Source organism: Marmota monax, unplaced genomic scaffold, assembly GCF_021218885.2.
Source record: "Marmota monax isolate L192 unplaced genomic scaffold, Marmota_monax_Labrador192_F-V1.1 WCK01_AAM20220418_F8-fsc00008, whole genome shotgun sequence".
Classification (NCBI taxonomy): domain Eukaryota; kingdom Metazoa; phylum Chordata; class Mammalia; order Rodentia; family Sciuridae; genus Marmota; species Marmota monax.
The window spans coordinates 24,316,751-24,336,359 of record NW_026694432.1 but is presented as its reverse complement, the minus strand read 5'-3'; the positions used below and the strand labels follow the sequence as shown (position 1 = coordinate 24,336,359).

The 19,609-nt window shown below is 60.8% G+C and overlaps 1 protein-coding gene across 12 annotated transcripts in view; it reads right to left on the bottom strand.

Annotated features, from left to right (window-relative positions):
• Positions 1 to 19,609, bottom strand: part of Hspg2 (heparan sulfate proteoglycan 2) — a 90,248-nt gene that overhangs the window by 41,719 nt on the left and 28,920 nt on the right. For 6 of the 12 annotated variants that reach the window (XM_046468635.2, XM_046468637.2, XM_046468636.2 and 3 more), the window contains exons 2-28: positions 18,424 to 18,559; positions 17,841 to 17,885; positions 13,886 to 13,995; positions 13,739 to 13,797; positions 13,339 to 13,499; positions 12,352 to 12,402; positions 11,825 to 11,953; positions 11,352 to 11,603; positions 11,159 to 11,278; positions 9,111 to 9,242; positions 8,806 to 8,950; positions 8,560 to 8,711; positions 8,320 to 8,466; positions 5,505 to 5,668; positions 4,851 to 5,030; positions 4,574 to 4,770; positions 4,320 to 4,467; positions 3,394 to 3,521; positions 3,034 to 3,120; positions 2,898 to 2,956; positions 2,699 to 2,766; positions 1,765 to 1,926; positions 1,479 to 1,655; positions 1,128 to 1,307; positions 920 to 1,038; positions 225 to 336; positions 8 to 121 (exon numbers count right to left, since the gene is read on the bottom strand). In XM_046468635.2, coding sequence (XP_046324591.1) covers positions 8 to 121; positions 225 to 336; positions 920 to 1,038; positions 1,128 to 1,307; positions 1,479 to 1,655; positions 1,765 to 1,926; positions 2,699 to 2,766; positions 2,898 to 2,956; positions 3,034 to 3,120; positions 3,394 to 3,521; positions 4,320 to 4,467; positions 4,574 to 4,770; positions 4,851 to 5,030; positions 5,505 to 5,668; positions 8,320 to 8,466; positions 8,560 to 8,711; positions 8,806 to 8,950; positions 9,111 to 9,242; positions 11,159 to 11,278; positions 11,352 to 11,603; positions 11,825 to 11,953; positions 12,352 to 12,402; positions 13,339 to 13,499; positions 13,739 to 13,797; positions 13,886 to 13,995; positions 17,841 to 17,885; positions 18,424 to 18,559 — 3,534 coding nt within the window. The remainder of the gene's footprint in view (positions 1 to 7; positions 122 to 224; positions 337 to 919; positions 1,039 to 1,127; positions 1,308 to 1,478; positions 1,656 to 1,764; positions 1,927 to 2,698; positions 2,767 to 2,897; positions 2,957 to 3,033; positions 3,121 to 3,393; positions 3,522 to 4,319; positions 4,468 to 4,573; positions 4,771 to 4,850; positions 5,031 to 5,504; positions 5,669 to 8,319; positions 8,467 to 8,559; positions 8,712 to 8,805; positions 8,951 to 9,110; positions 9,243 to 11,158; positions 11,279 to 11,351; positions 11,604 to 11,824; positions 11,954 to 12,351; positions 12,403 to 13,338; positions 13,500 to 13,738; positions 13,798 to 13,885; positions 13,996 to 17,840; positions 17,886 to 18,423; positions 18,560 to 19,609) is intronic. The other 6 variants (XM_046468646.2, XM_046468649.2, XM_046468647.2 and 3 more) reach the window with 3 other exon arrangements.

The following is a 19,609-nucleotide window of genomic DNA, read 5'->3' as shown; positions in this document are numbered from 1 at the left end:
AGCTCACCTGGCAGGCACCAGTCTCAGGCTCACAGACTTCCGAGTGGCCGTGGCAGCTGCAGCGTTCACAGGTGCCCAGGTAGAGGCCGCTGGGCATGCGTGTGTAGCCTGTGTCACAGTCCTGGGGACAGGAAGATGGAAGGGGTATGAGGCTGGGGGGGCCTGGGGGGGTAGGGGGAGCACATTGGATGGGGCTGCTGGACAGGTGCTGGCCTGGAGCTCACCTGGCAGGACGGGCCCCGGTACCCAGGTGGGCAGGTACAGTGCTCCACCTCCAGCGCAGGGTCCTGGCCAGTGTCCTCAGGCACGGCCACATCCATGCTGATGCCAGAGATCCTGAGCACGACAAGGCCACTGAGTGAGCCACTTGCTCTGGGCCAGGCAAGCCTGGGGTCCTACACTTGATGGCCTCGTTTGTGCTCCAATGTCACAGTGCTGTGCGGCCCTGTCCAGATGCCCGGCTCCTTCCCCAGCAGCTGCCTGGGCCCAGGCGAGTGGCTCACACCTGCAACTTTCTCCAGAGAAGTACCCGTCCTTGCCCAGCCAGGTTACACCCCAGCTCCCCAGGTGACCAGTGCCAGGACTCAAAGTCCGAGGCCTCTGTGGGGCAACTGACCTGCCAGAGCTCCCTTCAGGGAGGCAGGGACAGACTCGACCAGAGCCACATCCCTGCTTGGTCCCTCCCTCCCTGTGGGCTCACCGTGGGAATCACATGCACCCGACTCCAGTCCCTGACTAGAGCCAAGACCCGCGAGGGAGGCGGTCAGTATGAGCTCCGTTTGACAGACGGAGAGAACAAGGCACGGAAAGGCCACGTGGCCTGTAAGTGGCAGAGCTGGCTGGCGGGCTGCGCCACGATATACCAACTGGAGGACAGCCCCCTCCTGAGCCCCCGTCCTCCTGCCTGGGCCCTAGGCACCTGCTCTCAGCGGGCTGCTGGGTGTAGGATGCTCGGACCAGGAGGGCATCGATGCCTGCCAGCGCCATCAGCAGGTGCTCCCGTGTGGCCGGCTGTCCGTCAGGCCGCTGCCAGGCTTGCTGTCAAGGAAAGGACAAGTTGTTTAACGGCAGACTTCCCAGGGGCCTGTCCCCACCCGCCCCAGCAGGGCCGCGCGCAGGCGGCTCACCTCCCAGAAGGGCACAGTGAAGGCGCTGGGCTGGCCGGGGCCGGGCTCCCGGGCACTGTGATGCTCCAGGACGATGCCGTTGCCCTGCAGCACCACCAGCGGCTGCCCGTGCAGGGGCGCAGAGCCCGGCTGGGGCCGCTGGGTCACTGTGAAGCGCAGCTCTCCTCCGTAGGAGGTCACCTGTGACACGGGCAGATGGGTGCTCAGCGGAACCCCCGCCACCACCCCAGCCACCTCTCCCAGGCAGGGGAATCTCCTCCTCCTCCCAAGACACCACGACCTTCTAGCTCCCAATCCTGGATCGTGCTGTTTCTGATGCTCGCTTCCTTTTCCCTTCCCACCCCTGCCCACCTTGTCCCCCCGGAAGCTCGAAGGGAGGCTCCAGAAGTAGGGTCCAGACAGGAGGCTGTGGAAGGAGGAGAAGGCCAGCTCCCCGGGCATGGGGGACGAGATGCCCTCGCTGGTGGTGTGGGTGCCTGCGGCGTCGGTCAGGCTGAAGTCACTGGGCTCCGAGGAGGCCCCCAACACCTGCGAGAGGAGAAAGGGCCGCAGTGGGGCTGTGGCCTGAGACCCGTCCTCGGTTCACCGCCCTGGGCCTGTCATCCTGCCCGCTGGCCGCCCACCCGCGGCTGGCTACCTGGGCGCGTCTCCAGGAGGAGCTGGTGCACTGGCGGCTGACACCCATGCAGAAGCACTTGAGGCAGCCGTCGGGGTTCCGGGCACTCAGGTGGAAGGAGCCGTCGGCACACTCGTTGCACAGACGCCCTACCACGTTGTTCTGCAGGCACAGAGCTGGGAGCTGTAGGACAGCCCACGGAAGGGGCTGCCTGGAGCTTCCAGTTGAATCATCCCAGTCTAGATGGGACCCGAAGCCCAGCAGAGTCATCGAAAGACAGACTGTGTCACCGCTATCTGAACAATACCTCTCCGGTTAACAGAAGCTTATGCAACCCTCTCCCCCTTTTCTCTCTGCCTTCTAGGGGGCTCCCAGAAAAGTTTAGATGTGAAACAGACAATTTGATTAAAATCACTGCTGTTACAATTTATGGAGTGTTGCAGGCACTGGGCTAATTTCTCCCCAGTCATCACCTTACTTACACCTGAGTGCCTCCACAGGTAGGTACACTATCTCCAGCTTTGGAGGGAACTGAGGGGACAGGAAATGACTGCTCAAGGTATTAAAGACCTGGAGTGCCTGACTCCAGAGTCTCTTCTCCACTGACACTTGACTCTCCCACCCTTATCGCAAGTGACTTCTTTTCTCAGAGCCTCCGTCTCCTGGTAACTTAGGGATGATGGCACCTGCACCACCGTCTCAGCGTGAAGACTGACCGTGCGGTGGGGACAAGGGCTTAGTGCAGACACGACAGCACAGGCCTGCTCCAAGGACAGCTGGAGCCTGACTCCCTAGCCAGTGCTGCGGCCGGAGGCCAGGCCACCTCTCAAGGTGTGGAAGACCAGACTGCCAGTCCCATCAGCCTCCACAGGCCAAGGTAGGGGAGGACGGAGCTTCCTCCTCCCTTGCCCGGCGGAGGTGCCAGGCCCCGGCCTGGGTGGGGTGGCGTGCGTACCTTGCAGCGGCAGGCTTCTCCAGCGGTCCCCACGCTGCCCCGCTCATCACAGTGCACAATCTCCTGGTCTGGGGACACGAGGTGGGTGTTAGCAGGGCAGGCTGGGGTGGGACACGGTTAGGACAGGCAGACCCCGAGGATGCTGGGGTTTGGGCTGGGCTGCAGGGGGAGGTGTCGGGGACATGGCCGCCATACTCACTGGTGGGCCTGCACTTCCCGCCAGGCTGGATGGGGTTGCCCTGGTAGCCAGGGGCACACCTGGGGGAGAGCGGGAGGTGAGCAGCTCTTCTGCGCCCCACCTGTACAGCCCACCTCCCGCCGCCGGCTCCCCTCACCTCTCACAGCGGCGGCCTGTGTAGCCGGGGGCACAGGCGTCACAGGTGGCTTGGCCATCAGTATCCAGAAAGCACGTGTCAGAGAATCTGTGGGTGTCAAGGGGGCAGCGCATGGGGCAGGCTGGGGGCCAGGCCCTGTACTCCCCTGGGGAAAAGATTACCGTCCCCATGGACATGGTACGCTGTGGGGCACGATGTTGCCCCCGGCCCACCTGTTCCTGATCTGCAGTGACGGCAGGAAGCCAGAAAGGGAGAGTGAGAGCCAGAGACCCAAGGGAACGAGCACAGCACAACTCAGGGACCAGTCTCCCCCTCCGTGCCTAGAGCGCGGCCCCAGCCCATGCACGAGCCAAGTCTGACCTGCGGGAGGCATCGATGTACGGGCAAGGGCAGGGCCGGCAGGCGGTGGCCGTGGCCTTGGTGGCATCCCCAAAGAAGCCAGCTTTGCACTTGTTGCACTGGGGTCCCTCCGTGTTGTGCTGGCAATTCTAGGAGGTCAGGGAGAAGGAGGGGCTCAGGGTCTGCGGCAGAACTGGCCAGGGGGCTGGGTGGGCCTCGGAGGCCGCCCGGCTCAGCCTCCCCCTTCGGGATGGAAGTAGTTAGTCCACAGCTTTGCGGAGTGTCTAGCGACATCCTCTCACCGATGACAGGCTCGCCCCCCACGGCAGCCAGTCTCATAGGTGGTTCCAAACGCCTACTTTATAAGGACCCAACCGCCACCCACTTCCACTCTGCACCCACAGGCCAGATCTGCCCCTGGGGGCACGCAGTCCTTTGCCCCTGGAGGGTGCTCAGGGATTTGAAGAGAGCAGTTCCGCCCGCCTCGAACCTTCTCTTCTGTCAGCACCAACCATCGAAGTTCCTCTCTATTCTTTTTCTTAAATATTTTTTAGTTGTCAATGGATCTTTAATTAATTAATTTATTTATATGTGGTGCTGAGGATCGAACCCAGGGCCTCACACATGCCAGGCAAACGCTCTACCTCTAAGCCACCACCCAGCCCCTCCTCCACTATTCTTAAGAAATAAAGTTGGCATCTACCCCTTTTCCTTGGGGATGCCCCTGGAAGACCCACACCCCACACAACTCTCTCTGGGATCAGTCTGATCAGGGGGGAAGGGAATGAGAGCTTCATGTCCCTTGTCTGGACACTGTACCTCTGTCCATGCATCTAAAGGCCATGGTAGTTTGTCTAGCAGTGATGCAGGCACAAGGGAGCCTCACACCTGCCCTTGCCCCTGCCCCTTTCCCCCTCCAGCGCCAAGTGCCAGCAGGCCCTACTCACCAGGCAGTGGCCATATACAGGATCACAGGAGCTGGCATGGCCATTGCAATTGCAGCCAGAGCAGGTGCCCAGGTAGGGCCCACCAGGCACCCGGGTGAAGTGGGCATCACAGCTCTCGCAAGACAAGCCAGAATAGCCGACGGGGCACCTGTGGGGGCAGGATTGAGAGGGGGCTGTGGAAATGTCCAGGCCCGGCTGTCTCTCCTCCGCCCTTGTCAGGGTCCTAGGGGTCCCCGCCAGGCCAGGTCAGGCACCTGCACTCCTCCACGCTGTGGGCACGGCCGTGGCTGGTGGGATGGGTGACGGTGGTGTCCATGGTGACGTCGCTGAGCCCCGCGCTGGCCATCTTGGCGTTGTAAACCGTCTGCAGAAGCACGGCCTCCAGGCTCCGCAGCACCTGCAGCATCTCTGCCCGCTGCACCGGCCGCCCGGACTCGTGCACCCAGTGCTCCTGGTGGCAGCAGAGTGGAAGAGTGACAAGCCAGTACCTCCCAGCGCACCCCACCTGCCCTTGGCTCAGGTGCCCCTCACCTCAGAGAGCTGGACTTGGCGCTGGTTCACGGCCCCGGGCTGGGTGGGCTTGTGGCCTCGGGAGAGCAGGCGATGCCCGGCACCCACCAGGACCACGTCTGGCCGCTGCACTGGCTCCAAGAGGCCACGTGCCAGCTCATAGCGCACCTTGTAGCGCAGGGAGCCACCATAGGAGTCCACCTGGTGGACACAGGGCAGATCAGTGCAGGGCAGCTGTGGGCATGTGATGCCCGGTGCCCCGCCATGAGCAGCCGGCCCGGCCTCTGGCTCCTCCCCACTTCTGCTTCCCTGTTGCTCCCAGAGGGCTTGGTGCTGAGCAAGGAGGCAAGAGTCCAGCTCTGCCTCTGGGGTGCTCAGTCCGTGGCAGCAGCTCCGTAAGGCTGTGCCCAAGGAGGCCGAGGCGGGACGCTCACGCAGCCTGGGTTTGACTGTGGTCAGGGGAGGCTCCCTGGATGAGAGGATGCCAGCCCTTTCCCGAGGCTGAGGAGAGTGGTGGGCAGAGATCCTGCCCTGCATGAGGAGCTGCCGCCCAGGGCTGTGCCAGGGCCCGAGCCACCTTCCCCTGGCAGCAGACGCTACGCCAGCAGAGCACAAGTGGGTTCGGAGGACGGGAGGAGCGCTCGGCCTCTCCTGCGCGGGGCAGCCCGGCCGCACCTTGTTGCCCAGGAACTGCTGCGGCAGAGACCAGAAGGAGTCGTGGATGAGGAAGCGGCGTGACAGGTCCACCAGCTGGAACTCCTGCAGGGCGGTGTCGATCTGCAGCTGCGTGGAGGACAGCGGCGGCATGCCGGGCTGGGAGGGCATCGTCACGTTCACACCTGCAGGAGCGAGGGCGGGCTGAGGGCCGCAGCATGTGCCTGAGAACATTCACCTCGAGGGGCAGGAGTCTAGAAGGGTGGGCAGGTTCTAGGGGAAACCCGACTTAGAGAAAACTGTGGTCTCTCTCCCAAGTTAAAAAAAAGCATGACAGTTTGCCCTTCTAGTCTTGACTTCCTCCCGAAGATTCCGGCAGTGCTCCCCAGGCATACTCCGGGAAGGCAGAGCCATTTTGGGAACTGCAAGATCAGTGAAAGGTCAGCAGCGGGACTTCTCAGAGCCTTTTGCTTGGTAAGAGATTCATGGACTGTCAGGCTTGGGACAGCCCAGCGGGGGCAGTAGAGAGCCACGAAGGACCAAAGACCAGGAGCCCAAGCCCTGGCTGCACCGCGCTCCAAATATATGAGTCTGAGCAGAGGCCTCAGTTTCCCTGCCTGTAATATGGGGCTAACAGTGGCCCATCTCTTAGAATTATTATGAAGATAAAATGAGCAAATTTAAATTGATTTCAAATGCCTAAAAATAGGTGCACCAAAGGGGTGATTAAAAATTGGCGTGCCCTAGTCATGCATGGTGTCACACCATGCATGTGGTGTCATCCCAGCCACTCGGGAGGCTGAGGCTAGAGGATAGCAAATTTGAGTTCAGCCTCAGTGACTCAGCAAGATCTTATCTCCAAATAAAAAGGGCTGGGGTTGTAGCTCAGTGGCAGAGCGCTCACCTAGCACGTGTGAGGCACTGGGTTCGATCCTCAGCACCACATAAAAATAAATAAAATAAAGGCATTATGTCCATACACAAATACAAAAAATAAAAAAATAAATAAAAATAAAGGGCTGGAGAAGTACCACGCTGGTTGGTGGACCTCTAGCAGATGGGGAGCCCGTTGCTCCCCAAGGCCGTCCCCGCTGGCTCTGGACAGAGTTGTTTTTTTTTTTTTTTTGGTACCAGGGATTGAACTCAGGGGCACTCGACCACTGAGCCACACCCCCAGCCCTATTTTGTATTTTATTTAGAGACAGGGTCTCACTGAGTTGCTTAGCACCTCGCTTTTGCTGAGGCTGGCTTTGAACTCGTGATCCTCCTGCCTCAGCCTCCCGAGCCGCTGGGATTATAGGTATGCACCACCATGCCCCACTATCTGGACAGTTTTGACTCTTAGAAAGTTCTTCCTTACACTGAATCCACATCTGTCTGTCAAAAGCATCAACACTTGATCCTGAACATGGAGAAATCCAGCCCCTTGCGCAGAATGACCACACAGCCCGATCCAGGCTCCACCACACTGGCCCTTCTTCTCCTCCCCTGGGGATGCTTTCAGGGCCCCTCCTCCTTCTCAACCTCCACACACAGGCCACCTGCTTGGTTTGGAATCCTCGCTGCCCTGACCATCCACATTCCAATCAGATAGCCCTGGTTTCCTGCTCTGCCTGTAAATAGTGTGTGACCCCGTTAAGCCCGACAGCCTCCCGCCTCCTCTGGCCTCCAGCTTTTCATTTGAAATCCCCAAACAGCCCTGAGCAGCAAACACTATTGGTGTTCTCTGATTGGCCACGTCAAGCCAAGGTGCCAAGTGCGTGCTCAGCAAGTGGGGCCGTTAGTGGTCTAGACACACTGGAGGGCAGCTGTGGGAGGCTCCATGCAACCCTCTATGGGTCCCCAACTGAAGAGTAGCACATCAGGCAAGATTCATTGGGGGCTCAGTGCACAAGGAGCGACCCCTAGACCTGTGCGCAATTCTCCACACTGCAGGAAGGGAACAAGGCTCGGCGAGGACGGGCTGCCTGACGTCGGGTGGCAGATGGCACCACTGAGACCTGAACCCAGGTCAGCTTGATGTCCGGTGTCCTCTTAGCCGCCCAGCCAACCGCTGTCAGAGTGACAGAGGGTTAAGTTCCACTGCTGGCCTTTATATTTGGGGAAAAAGTCCCAGAGGAGGAAAATGACTGGCGCACTGTCACCCAGGCAGCAGAGCAGGGCAGCCGTGGGCTGGGAAGAGGCCAAAGCCTGGGCTGTCATATTCCAGTGACCCCCGGTCCCTCTCAGTCTCAGAACAAGGTTGTTGAGAACGAAGATGACAAAATTACCAAGTATCGACTACCTACCTGCCTGGGACCAAGTACTGTCCTAAGTGACCTACATGACCGACCGTCAGGCCTTAGAAAAACCTAGGAGTGACTGGTGCTCCCCTATTTATAACCTAATGATGTGTCTACTTATTATTTTGACATGGGGTCTCAACAAATTGCCCAGGTTGGTCTCAAACTTGCAATCCTCCTGCCTCCGTCTCCGGAGTAGCTGGGATACAGGCGTGGTGGTGCAGGCTCACACGCCCATTTTGTAGATGGACAGACTGAGACACAAGCTGGTATGGAGACCAAGGGCGCGTGGGCAGCAGGACGCGCAGCAGGAGACTGGCCCCCCCGTCTTCTCCATGGCCGGGAGCGTCCCGGGCCAGGTGTGGTGTGGCTTTTCCTGAGTGTTTGCTTTTCCTGAGACGCTTCCCTTGCGGGGCTCAGTATTTCTTCCTCAACCCCGTGTCCCTCCATGCCCGCTGGCCCTGGTCTGTCTGACACATACTGGCCCCCACGTGCCCTCTCTGTGTCCACCGGGGTCTGGAGCCACGCCCCACAGCACCCGCCCCCACACGCACCCTTGAAGTCGTGGGGCTGGTCAAACCGCAGCTGGATCTGGTCCCGGAAGCGGCTGCTGCTCTGGCACACACTGGTGACCCCAAAGCAGAAGCAGGGCAGGCAGGAGGCGCTGGGCTCCAGGAAGAAGTGTCCGTCGGGGCAAGGGCCTGTGGGGCGGCAGGGCAGGATGGCAGTGAGCCACGGGCAGGGGGCAGGTGCCCCTTCCCGCCCCACCCCCACCCCCGCCCCGGCAGCGGCACCTCGCTGGGGAATGAGCTCCAGGACTCCGTCGGGGATGCCGAACACCATGCCTCGCGCGTTCATGGCCTCACAGGTGTAGGCGCCCTGGTCTGCTTCCTTCACATCGTGGATGGTCAGTGTGCCACGGCCACCCTCGGTGGTCATTGTCACCCTGGTGGGCCCAAGACAGCAGTGGGTCAGGCCTGGGCCACTGCTGGCACTGCTTCTATACTCTTGGCACCCCCTACTTGGGCCCAGAGTCACACCTGGGATGAGAGGGGATGTGGCCCCAGTTGAGTCTCCAGTTGATGATGGGGGTGGGGACACCAATGGCCACACAGGTGAAGGTCACTGTCTGGCCCCGGGAAGCCTGGATCAATTCCTGGGGAGGGGTCACCACCTGGGGAGGCACTGGAGAGACGGGAGCAGGAGTGAGGGGTCGGAGGGGTGACATGGAGAGGAAGGGTCCCCGCGGAGCCCAGGGGGGAGGGGCAGTGGCTGGGCCTGGAGAGGGGCCAGCGGAACCCTGCCCGGGGCCAGGCCCGCATCTCGCCCCCAGGTCCCTGCTCACTGCAGCCAAACTCGTCGCTGCGGTCGGGACAGTCGCTCTCCTCGTCACAGTGGAAGCTGGCAGGGATGCAGGCGTTGGTGGAGACACAGAGGAACTCCGTGGGCTTGCACACATCCTCAGAGTGACCGGCAGCTGGGGGACAGAGTGGGTGGTGTGGGCACCAGGGCACTGCCCACAGGCAGCTCCCCGTCCCCTACCCACCTCAACACCCTCCTTGCCACCTTCCTCAGAGGTCCCCAAGGTCACTATGTCATCTCACCCTGGTGAGCTGCCCGCACCAGGCCCGGCCACTGCTGCCACATCATGGCCAACAGTGTCATGTCCAGCAGGACACAGTCACAAGCCTGCCACCAAACAGCTCCTTACACACTCGCCTCCACCACTTATTCCACTGCATTCCCCAAAACGGACCCTACCCTGCACATCAGTCAGAGCCCAACGTGTCACCCAGGCTGCTGAGGTGAGGATGTTTGTCCTGCAAAGGCTCATGGGTTGGGAGTCTGGTCCCAGTGTGGTGATGTGGACCTTGAGCTGGGGCCTAGGGGCTGGGGCTGGGGCTCAGCGGTAGAGCACTCGCCTAGCAAGTGGAGGGCCTGGGTTCATCCTCAGCACCACATAAGAAATATACATATATAAGAAAGGTACTGTGTCCAACTACAACTAAAAAATAAATATTAAAAAAAGAGGTGGGGCCTACTGGGGGTCCTTGGGCCCTCGTGGGGGTACCCTGGGAGGGACTGCGGGAGCCCAGTCTCTCTCTCTCTCCTGTTTCAAGATGTGAGCTCTTCCTCCCACACATGCTCCTACATCTGCTAGGAGATGATGCAGCCAAGGGGGGTCCTCTTCCAGAGCCCACATGATGCTGGTTGGACTTTCAGCCTCCCAAACTGTGAGCTAAATAAACCTCTTTTCTTTATAGCTAGCCTGCCTCATGTGCTTCATTATAGTAATGAAATACAGACCAACACCCAGACCTCATATATTCAGTCATCCTCCGTTACAGAAGTGCCACCTTGAATAGACAAGACCCTCAAAGAGGCTGGCACCTGCAAATATAGGTAACCCATACTGCTCTCTCTATGAGCCTCCCCACCTGGGTAACTGTCAGATATCAGCAGTGTCCAAAGCATTGGCAAGAGGAATAGGTGGTGGATAGATGGCTGATGGGAGACAAATGGATGGAGGGCTGGAAGATGCAGAGAGGACGGGGGGTGGACGGTGGCTTGCGTGGGAGGGAGGACGCTGGGTAGTGGTAAATAACTGGCTGCGGCTCTGGGTGGCAGATGACAGGCAGGAGGCTGGGTGAATCGGGGGGGTAGATGGTTGAACGAATGACCAGATGGGCCAAGAGCCGGATGATGGGGGAGCAAATAACAGAACCAGCCTTAGCTGAGAAACCTCTAGGCCTGTACCATGGTCCAACTGTGTCCGACATTCACGTGTTAGAAACCGAATCCCAACCCACAGCCCCGAGAGGTGAGACCCTGAAGAGGTGACTAGGTCCCGGGAGCTCTGCACTCGAGCATGGGCTACTGCTACCATCCCAGGCGTGGGCTGCTATTAAAAAGGATGGCTGGTCCCCTCTCATTCTCACTGTGATGCCTTCCTCCACGTTAGGCTGCAGCGAGGAGGCCCTCACGGGCTGTGGTCCCTCAGTCCTGGATTTCCCAGCTTCCAGTGCTGAGTTCTCTAAACTGTTTTTGCTTATAAAGCACCGAGTCTCAGGTGATCTATTACAGCAGCGGAGAATGGGCAAAGCCAGCTCACAGGGGAAGACTCTGATGCACACACACATCAAGGTCCCCATCATCAAGGGGACCAGGCATATCAGCCCTCAGTCATTCATCTGACTCCCGTGCAAGCCAGGAACACAGAAGAGACTAAAGACCACAAAGACTAAAGGTAGGTGCCCAGAGCAGGAGTCCTCACTGCTTGATGCATACACTGGGGCCTGCAGCATCAGGGAAGGTGGCACCCTGTGAGGCAGAGGTGCGGCGGGACTGGGCTGGGGTGGAGCAGGGGTGCCCCCCAGATCCTGGGACACTCACGGCAGTCGGCTTCGTCCGTGTGATCCTCGCAGTCAAAGTCGCCATCGCAGCGCCACAGCTTGAGGGCACAGTGCCCATTTCCACAGGCGAACTCGTTGGGCTCACAGGGCGGCGGGGGCTCTGTGGGCAGCAGGTGGGGTTCAGCAATGGCTCCCCCAGCGCCCCACGCCAGACCCCCGCACCCCTCGCTCACCGCAGCCCAGCTCGTCACTGCCGTCCTTGCAGTCCTCCTGCCCGTCACAGAGGTAGTCCTTGGGGATGCAGTGCCCACTGTGGCACATGGCCTCTTGAGGCCTACAGGGCACGGGGCTGCCTGGACTGGGCAGCAGAGGATGGGGAGCAAGGGTCTCTGGTGGCCTCCGTGTGGGGGCCGCCTCTGGCCAGTGCAGTTGAGGTGTCACCTCCACCACTGATGGCCCGGGGCCCAGCTCTGGGACAGGCTCCTCTGTGGACAGAGCCCTTGGTGTTGAGCTCCACGTCCCTCAGACCCTCACTCACCCCTCAACCCACTCCCTGCCACACCTGGCACCCCAGCCCCGACTACCGTCACCCTTCCCTGTCTCCCTGGGCCAGCACCAAACTCTCACAGCCCCAGATCGACTCTGGGACCCGGTCATAGGCACCTGACCCTCCACAGGCCACCTGTGTCCCCAGATAGTCGCTCACCACAATCGAGCTCATCGGACATGTCCCTGCAGTCAGGTCGCCGGTCACAACGATACTCCAGGGCCACACACTCATTGTAGCTGTGGCAGGCAAACTCGGCCTCAGTGCAGACCCTGGGGAGCTGGGGCACTGTGGGGGTGCAGGGAGTCAGGGCGGCAGGCGGGAGGCTGCGGGGCGTGCGGCAGACGGCACGGGCACCGCGTGGCTGTGAGTGGGCTTGGGCGCCCAGCATCAGGCCACTGTGGCAGACACGACGGGGACAGGAGCACTCGGTGGACACACCCACAGCACGCACAGGCACGGGACAGTGGCAGTGGCCTCGCCCACCCCCACGTAGATCTACACTGACATGCCACACACATGCAGGCACTGCACGCACACGGCGGGCCACAGCCTGGCCAGCAGGGACAGGGAGGGCGAAGGCAGCCGCAGGCTCTGCCCGGCCACTGGGCCTTCGCCCTTCTCTCCCTCTGCCCGTGACATTCTCTAGGTGTCCCGCTGGACCCCAGCCGGGCTCACACTCTCACCTGGTGTCACTGCAACCCCCACAGCGGCCAGCGGGGGTGGGGGGGTCTGTGCTGGAAAGGAAGGTGTGGTCAGCAGCCATCCCACCCGGGGCCTGGCGCTGAGGGCCCGGCCATCCCACCCTCTGCCTCTAGCCAGGACTGGTTGAAGCTGGGTGAGGAGGGCGGCCCAGCCATCTTCAGGCCCGGGTCAGGGGATGCCAACCAAGCAAGCTTGGTCCTGGGGGCAGTGCAGAGGGTCATAGTTCACTGTTCTTCTCCTGATTGGGCTAAGCCATGGCAGGAACGGAGTTTGTCCTGTTCTGGGTTCCACTGAGTCAGAGGGAGGTGACATGTTGGAGCCTCTCCAGAGAGGAGATGGCTGGGAGTCAGAGCTGAGAGGAAGGAACTAGAACTCGCATACGGAAGACTAGACTGCGGTCAAAATGGGAGTCCGAGTCGTGACCCTGAGCAGGAGGGCCAGGCTTCCGACACCTGTACCACTTTGGCCAGTTTCCTGTTCTCTCCAAGCCTATTCTCATCTGGTCACAGGCTATGGCCACAGGGTTTGGTTTCCATTCTCGCCTCTCCACTGTCTGCCTGCACAGTGTGAACGAGCCCCCTCCTTCCTGCGCCTCAGCCTCCTCATCTCCAAAACATGAGGACGCTGTTTCCTAGGGACTGCTAAGCAGCCTGGATGCAAGGGCCCGGCATAGCCTCGGTGCTCGGGAAACAACCGTGGCTGGATGCAAGTTTGTGGTGGTGTGGTCAGTGGACAAATGTCTGCACGGGGTGGGCAGGAATGGGGTCTGGGTGCAAGTTGAGCACGTAGTGTTCCACCCCAGCCGACACCCCACAGGGCTCATGGGGCAGCTCAGGAGGTAGTGAGCTCTCTGTCCCTAGTGGAGGACAAGCCGAAACCAGGAAAGCTCACAGTGGAGACACCAAGAGGGGACTCACTCAAGTCTAAGAAACCAGAGCAGGTGACCCCAAGTCCCAGAATAGGCTCACCTGTGCCCAGGCGTCGGAACTGGAATCCTTGGGGGGAGGTGACATAGGAGTCGATGGAGCCCCTAGAGATGACCGTGTGCAGCACTTCCTGAATCTGAGCCCCGTCCGCATTCCCTTCTGAGCCCACGTCCAGCTCCACGAAGACCCAGCCGTCCAGCTCCCTGGGGTGGGAAGGGGCAGGGGGAGAGAGAGGCCTGTGTTCTCGGCTTCTCCATTCAGCCCCGCCAGGCCCAGGCTTCATCCAGCACAGCCTGGGCCCAAAGCAGGGCCAGTCAGTGTCCAAATTCCCCGCCTCCAATTCCTGACTTTTCACCCCAGTGATTCTCCCATCAGGCCTTTCGTGCCCAGGCTCCTGTGCCACGTCCTTGGCCCTTACAGGCGCCCCAGGGACCCTTCTCACTTGATGAATACCACGCTGACGACCTGGTCTCCCGGGATCTTCAAGTACTCCGACTCCAGCTGCGGAGGGACACGGCGCCGTCAGCCCCCCGGGCGCCTTCCCCTGCCCACCCGCCATCCGCAGGGGGCTCCCCGACCCTCCACTTGCCTTGTCCACCACAGCCTCAGACACCTCCCGGAACTCCCTGGAGCCTGCGTCCTCCAGCCGAGGGCTGTACTCGATGGAGTGGGTGAAGTTTACCAGGGCCCGGAAATAAACTGGAAAAGAGGGGAGGCCTGCCAACGTGAGGGCCTGGCCTGGCACGTGGGGGCCTCTGGCTGCTGGATGGATGGCGGAAGGGGGAGCCCGGGGGGAGGCCCCCCACAGGCTGACAGAAGCCCATGTGCACGGCCCAGCTCGCCCATGGAACACAGGCCATGGCGGCCTGTGGCCTACCCAGGACTCACCGCAGAGGCCCCAGCCCGACAGAGGGGCTTCAACTAAGAGGGCAAATGGGCTGACCCAGAACCCAAGTGACAGTGCAGAGACCCCAGGGGCTCAGAGGAAGGCTGAACAAGGCACATGGCTTGCACAGAAGGCTGGCCCGACACGGATTCCCTGTGTGTGACAGGGATGTGCCTCTCCAGCCTGGCTGGTCCCCTCATCTGTCCAATGTGGCTCAGCCATTGCCTCCTCCAGGAAGACTGCCTGAGCTGCCCTGGTTGGCCGGGGACCCCTCCTCGGGGTTCCCACAGCACCCTTCCCCTGCGCTGCTCAGGCCCTGCTGGGTTACACATGGACAGTAACAATCATGGTTCTTTTGTTTTGTTTTTTTGAGACAAAGTCTCTTGCTCTGTTGGCCAGGCTGGCCTTGAACTCCAGGTGCTCCTGCCGAGGCTTCCTGAGCAGCTGGGATTACAGGCACGACCCGCTGTGCCCAGCGGAAATCACTGTTTGGAGTCAGCCACATGTCGGCACCGACCCCATCTCTGGGCTTCTGTTCCGGTAAAGTGGGGGTTTCAGCCGCATGTACCACTGGGTGCCACAAGAAGCTAATTGGTGCTGCGCTCACCACACCTCTTCCTGGGCTCACGCACAGTCTCTGGCACAGAGCGATCTCTTGGGCATCAGAAACCCAGGCCACTTTCTCTCCCTACCACCTGACGGCTCCATGGGGGGACCCTCGGCTCTCTCCCAACCCCAAGCCCCGGCACGTGCACAGTGTGAGCACATGGCAGGGGCTTCTAAGTGACTGCTGAGAAAACTCACGTCATCCTGGTGTGAACACACACAACCGTTCTTCTTTCAGCACTTACTACACCTAAGAAACTTTGTAGCCACTGCCTTTTATAATGCTCTTGAGTTTCGATGTGTTACAAAGACAAATGAAATTCAGTGGCAAATGAGTCACACACACAGACTAGTCCACAATCAATGCTGGATAAATACCAGCTGACTCAATTCATACCCTAGGGCTGCAGTACACACAGAAGGGGGTATGCATACGCACACATGCATGTGTACGCGCGCGCGCGCGCGCGTGCGCACACACACACACACAATCATTTCTTGAGCACCTACTATGTACAAAATATTTTTATGCATTAAATCTAATACTGCTTGTGAATGAAGGTATAAATTATAAATACCAAGTAGCTGTGAGTCACCAAGGACTCTTCAGTGGGTATGGAGGGCTCAGAACACAGCCTGGCACCGACTGGGTGTGCTGCACGGAAGGCCGTGCGGCTCAGGAAGCCTCTGGAGCTCAGCTGCCCCTGACAGCCCTGTAACCCTAGGCAAGCACTCCGCCCCTCCATGCTCTCAGCCCCCACCTGGAACCTTAGGTAAGAGCAGTGCCCACATGAGGGCACTGTGAGGATTACCGGGTGATGAACACGCTGGTGCCAACAGCATGGGGGCGTGGCTGTAATTATAACCCTGACTTCAGGACAAACCTGACGTAGATCTGGCTTTATTTCTTCCCATCCAAGAAAGATATTCATCCCCTTAACAAGTCCACATGGAGGGCCCACTGTGCAGAGACCCCAGGGGCTCAGAGGAAGGCTGAACAAGGCACGTGGCAGGAGATGTCAGGGCAGGAGAGGCAGCCTTCTGTTCCCGTGGAGACAGAAGCAGCAGTGGACTCTCCAGCAGGGACAGAAAGGAAACCCAGGAGAAGAGTAGGGACAGGCGCTACAGGAGCCGACGAGGAGGGCGGGGGAGGGGGCTGGGGAGGCGGAGGGAGAGCAAGCCCAAGTGCAAAAGGCCAAGCGGGCAGTGGGCTCAGAGAGGCCGCAGACACGGGCAGAGCGGGCAGACGCGTGCGGGCGGGCGGCACAGGGAGCAGCAGGGCCTTCCACCTGCCTCTGGTCCCCAGGCCCAGAGGTGCGCAGCCCGGAGCCAGGACTCTCTCCCTGTGCTGCTCAGGTGAGCGCCCTGGGCTGGTTTGCTGACCAGGTCAGGGGCGGACTTCCACCCTGAGCCAGGATGCTCTCGAAGGTCCCCGCTCGGAACCACAGCCACCGGCCAGCAGGGCTGGGCTCTTGGGTGCTGGGTGGGTGGGGCTCTGTGGGCCAGAGCGTGGGGGCCGCGAGCCCAGCCACAGAGGCCTCTTGTGAGCCGGCACAGAGGCCCATTGAGAGTCCCCCACCCCGGCCCCTGGCCTCAGCCCACAGCCCAGCGCAGGCGAGGAGGCCGGGCCTCTGCCCAGGAATGCACCCACTACCAGGGGAGGGGGCCAGAGCTCCACAAAGCCCCTTTCTACTGGGGCCTGGGAAGGGCCCCGACTCTCCAGCCTGACCCCTTCCCTCCCTTCTCCCAGGCCCGGGGCAGGTCAGGGCAAGCCCTGGGTCTCCAGCCTGAGCTGCTGTCCTGCCACTGGTGCCTGAGCATCAGGGCAGAGGTGAGGCCTGCGGGGCTCAGGAAGCAGCCCCGGAGCTGAAGGTGTCGGGGCAGCTAGAGACGGAGGCCTGGGGGTGAGCAGGCTCGGCCAGCCCTCTCCCTCCTGGCCTCCTTCCCACCCTACCCGAAACAGAGGCAGGAGGGGGGGCCGGAGCAGCCCTGTGCTGAGGTGGAGTAGGACACGCACTGTCCACCTCAGGCCTGAGCAGGCCACCCCACCAATTCCCAGTGCCCCCCATGCCCAGCAGAGCTCCCCGGGCACCCTGGGTCCCCTAGTGAGCCTGGGATCGGCCTGTCCTGAGGTAGACACATGCCTCCTGTGCAGTTGGGAAAAGCGAACAGGAGAGCAAGGGCAGGGGTCGGAGGGAGGACGAGGAGGGGGCCCAGGGCCTGGGGTGATGGAGACGAGACCCCTTATCAGACTCCACGACCATCATGCCAGCACAGAGAGGGAGAGGTGAGAAGCGGGGACAGACATGGGAGACGGAAGCAGGGGTGGGGAGCAAAGGCAGAGGGGAGCCGGAAATGCAGAGTGGCGGAAGCCGGGCAGGCAAACACTGCAGCGCAGAAAAGAGCCCAGGGCAGGAGGAGAGCAGGGAGACAGGTGTTTCTGAACAGCAGGGAGCACCAGACGCGGCCCCAGCTGGCCGGCTGGCTTGGCAGAGGCCGGGGGCCTCAGTACCCACCACCCTGGGATGTGGCATGTCCCTGGGGCTCGCCTGACACTCCGATTCCCAGGCCACACCTGGCCCCCAGGTCCTGTCATCCTATACGGAGCTGTACTTGAGGCGGAGGCAAGTCCAGGTGAGGGAGGTCACAGTCAGGACCAGGCCAAGCTGGGCCCAACCCTCCCACCTGCACTGGTCCTCCTGGATGACCCTGCCTACCAGCTGGGCAAGTGCCCCCACTCTTGGGAGGCCCAGGCTGCTTCAGAGGCCTGTGGCTGGTTGGTTCTCAGTCCCCATCAAAACTAGGTTTTGGTGCCCACTGCCCTGAGCGGCTCTTTCCTGTGCCTGTCACACAGCCTGCTATCCCCAACCTCGCAGGGACTGGCCAACCAGCGCCCGGACTGTCTACAGGTCAGAGTGCACCTGCCTCTCCTTTCCCAGGGCAGGCCCAGGGAGCCCTCCAGGCCATCAGCCCAGAAGGGGGGTCATCCTCTGCTTAGGAGGCCTGCCCTGGAGCTTCCGAGGGGGCAGATTGGGGACCTACAGCCACTTACCCATCTGGAAGTCCCCGCTGCCCAGATCTCCACTGCCCAGGTCATCTGCAAACAAAAGAGAAACACACTCAGCAACGTTCACACGTTCCCAGAGCACCTCCCAGCTGTCGGGTAGGGTTGTGGGCCCTGGCGTGTGCAGGGAAGGGTCACGGCTGCCCTCCTCCACGTGCCCAAGGAAAGCTAGCCTGTGAAGTCAGCTTAGAGGACTCCATCAGAGAGGGTGTGAACCCAGTCCCAAACTCCAGGGACTCCGTGATTTGTCTGATGGCTGGGGCAGACTGGCCTCCAAGGAGGACAAGGAGGATGCAGGGCAGAGGCTGGGTGATGACCCCGCACTGTGCACTGCCAGTACTTTCCCCAGTGGTCCTGATGCTCCCAGGCCACAAGGAGGAGTGGTGACCAGCCCAGGTCACAGAGATTGTAAGTGGAGGATGCTGAGGTCCTCAGGGCCAGGACTCAGGATGCACGTGGCCCACCTCCCGAGGCCCTGCCTGGGGTGGGCTTCACGTGGACTCCTGAAGGGCCAGTGGGAAGAACCAGACCCCACCCCGCAGCCCACTCTCCCAGCTGAGGCCCCTGGCACCTCCAGACGCATCGTCAGCCAGCAGGTCCTCATCGTCAGAAAGGTATGCGTAGCTCCAGCCAGCCCGGCCCACGGTGACAGTCTCTGTGTCCTCAGGCAGAGACAAGCCATCATATGCCCTGAGCCCGCGGGTCACCTGTGAGAGATGACAGAGCCAACTGAGTCATATTTTCTAGCTACTGCCAAGCCCTGGGGCCTTCCCCTCACCTCAGGGAGGACCCAGAGTCTACCCCATAGCTGTCCAGCGGTAAAATTAGACATAGCTTGGCTAAGAGAGCCAGGCTGGGCTGACCACTGGTTTTGTTTTGTTGGTACTGGGGATTGAACTCAGGGGCACTCAACCACGGAGCCACATCCCCAGCCCTATTTTATATTTTATTTAGAGACAGGGTCTCACTGAGTTGCTTAGCATCTCGCTTTTGCTGAGGCTGGCTTTGAACTCGTGATCCTCCTGCCTCAGCCTCCCAAGCCTCTGGGATTGCAGGCGTGAGCCACAGCGCCCGGCTGAAACACTGTTTTTGACTCAGTTTCCCCAGATATTGGCCTCTGGAGGCCTCAGTGCCCAACCCTGCAAATTCTGAAAGAATTTTCAAACAAAGCAGCCAATAAAATGAATATCACTTAGTAAACGATGTCTCCTTTTTCTTTGGAGAAGGCAAGGGACAACCGGGACATGAGTGAATGGACGGGTGGGGGTGGGGGATACCAGCAGTTAAAGGGTGACTTGGACCAGCAAGGATAGGGGACATGGGCAAGTGGAAGGGTAGCCAGGTCAGCACAGAGGGGAGAGGCGGATCCAGGCTGCTCCTCCAACAGCAGCTCCCCACACCCACGCTGGCCACCCCCCTCTGCTTCAACTGGGTCCAGGCCCCCAGGATGCAGGACGCTCGCCGTTGCCCTGAGCCCGGGCACTTTCCGCCACACTGATAGGCTCCTCCATGCCCGGGGTGAGGCCCGGCTGTTGGGGGCAGCACAAGCGCGGTGTCAGCTCCGTGTGACCTCGGGCTAAGCTGAGCCCAGCACAAGCTCCCCTGAGGCTCCGGTTCTGCAGAGGGCGCGAGGCCCTGCACCCGGGCTCTGGGGTGTGGTGTGGGCAATGGACGCTGCTTTCCCCTTGGATGTCTCCACAGTTTTCCAGGTAACTTCGAGGAAGACAAACCCAGGGGAGCCCCAGGTCACACGAGCC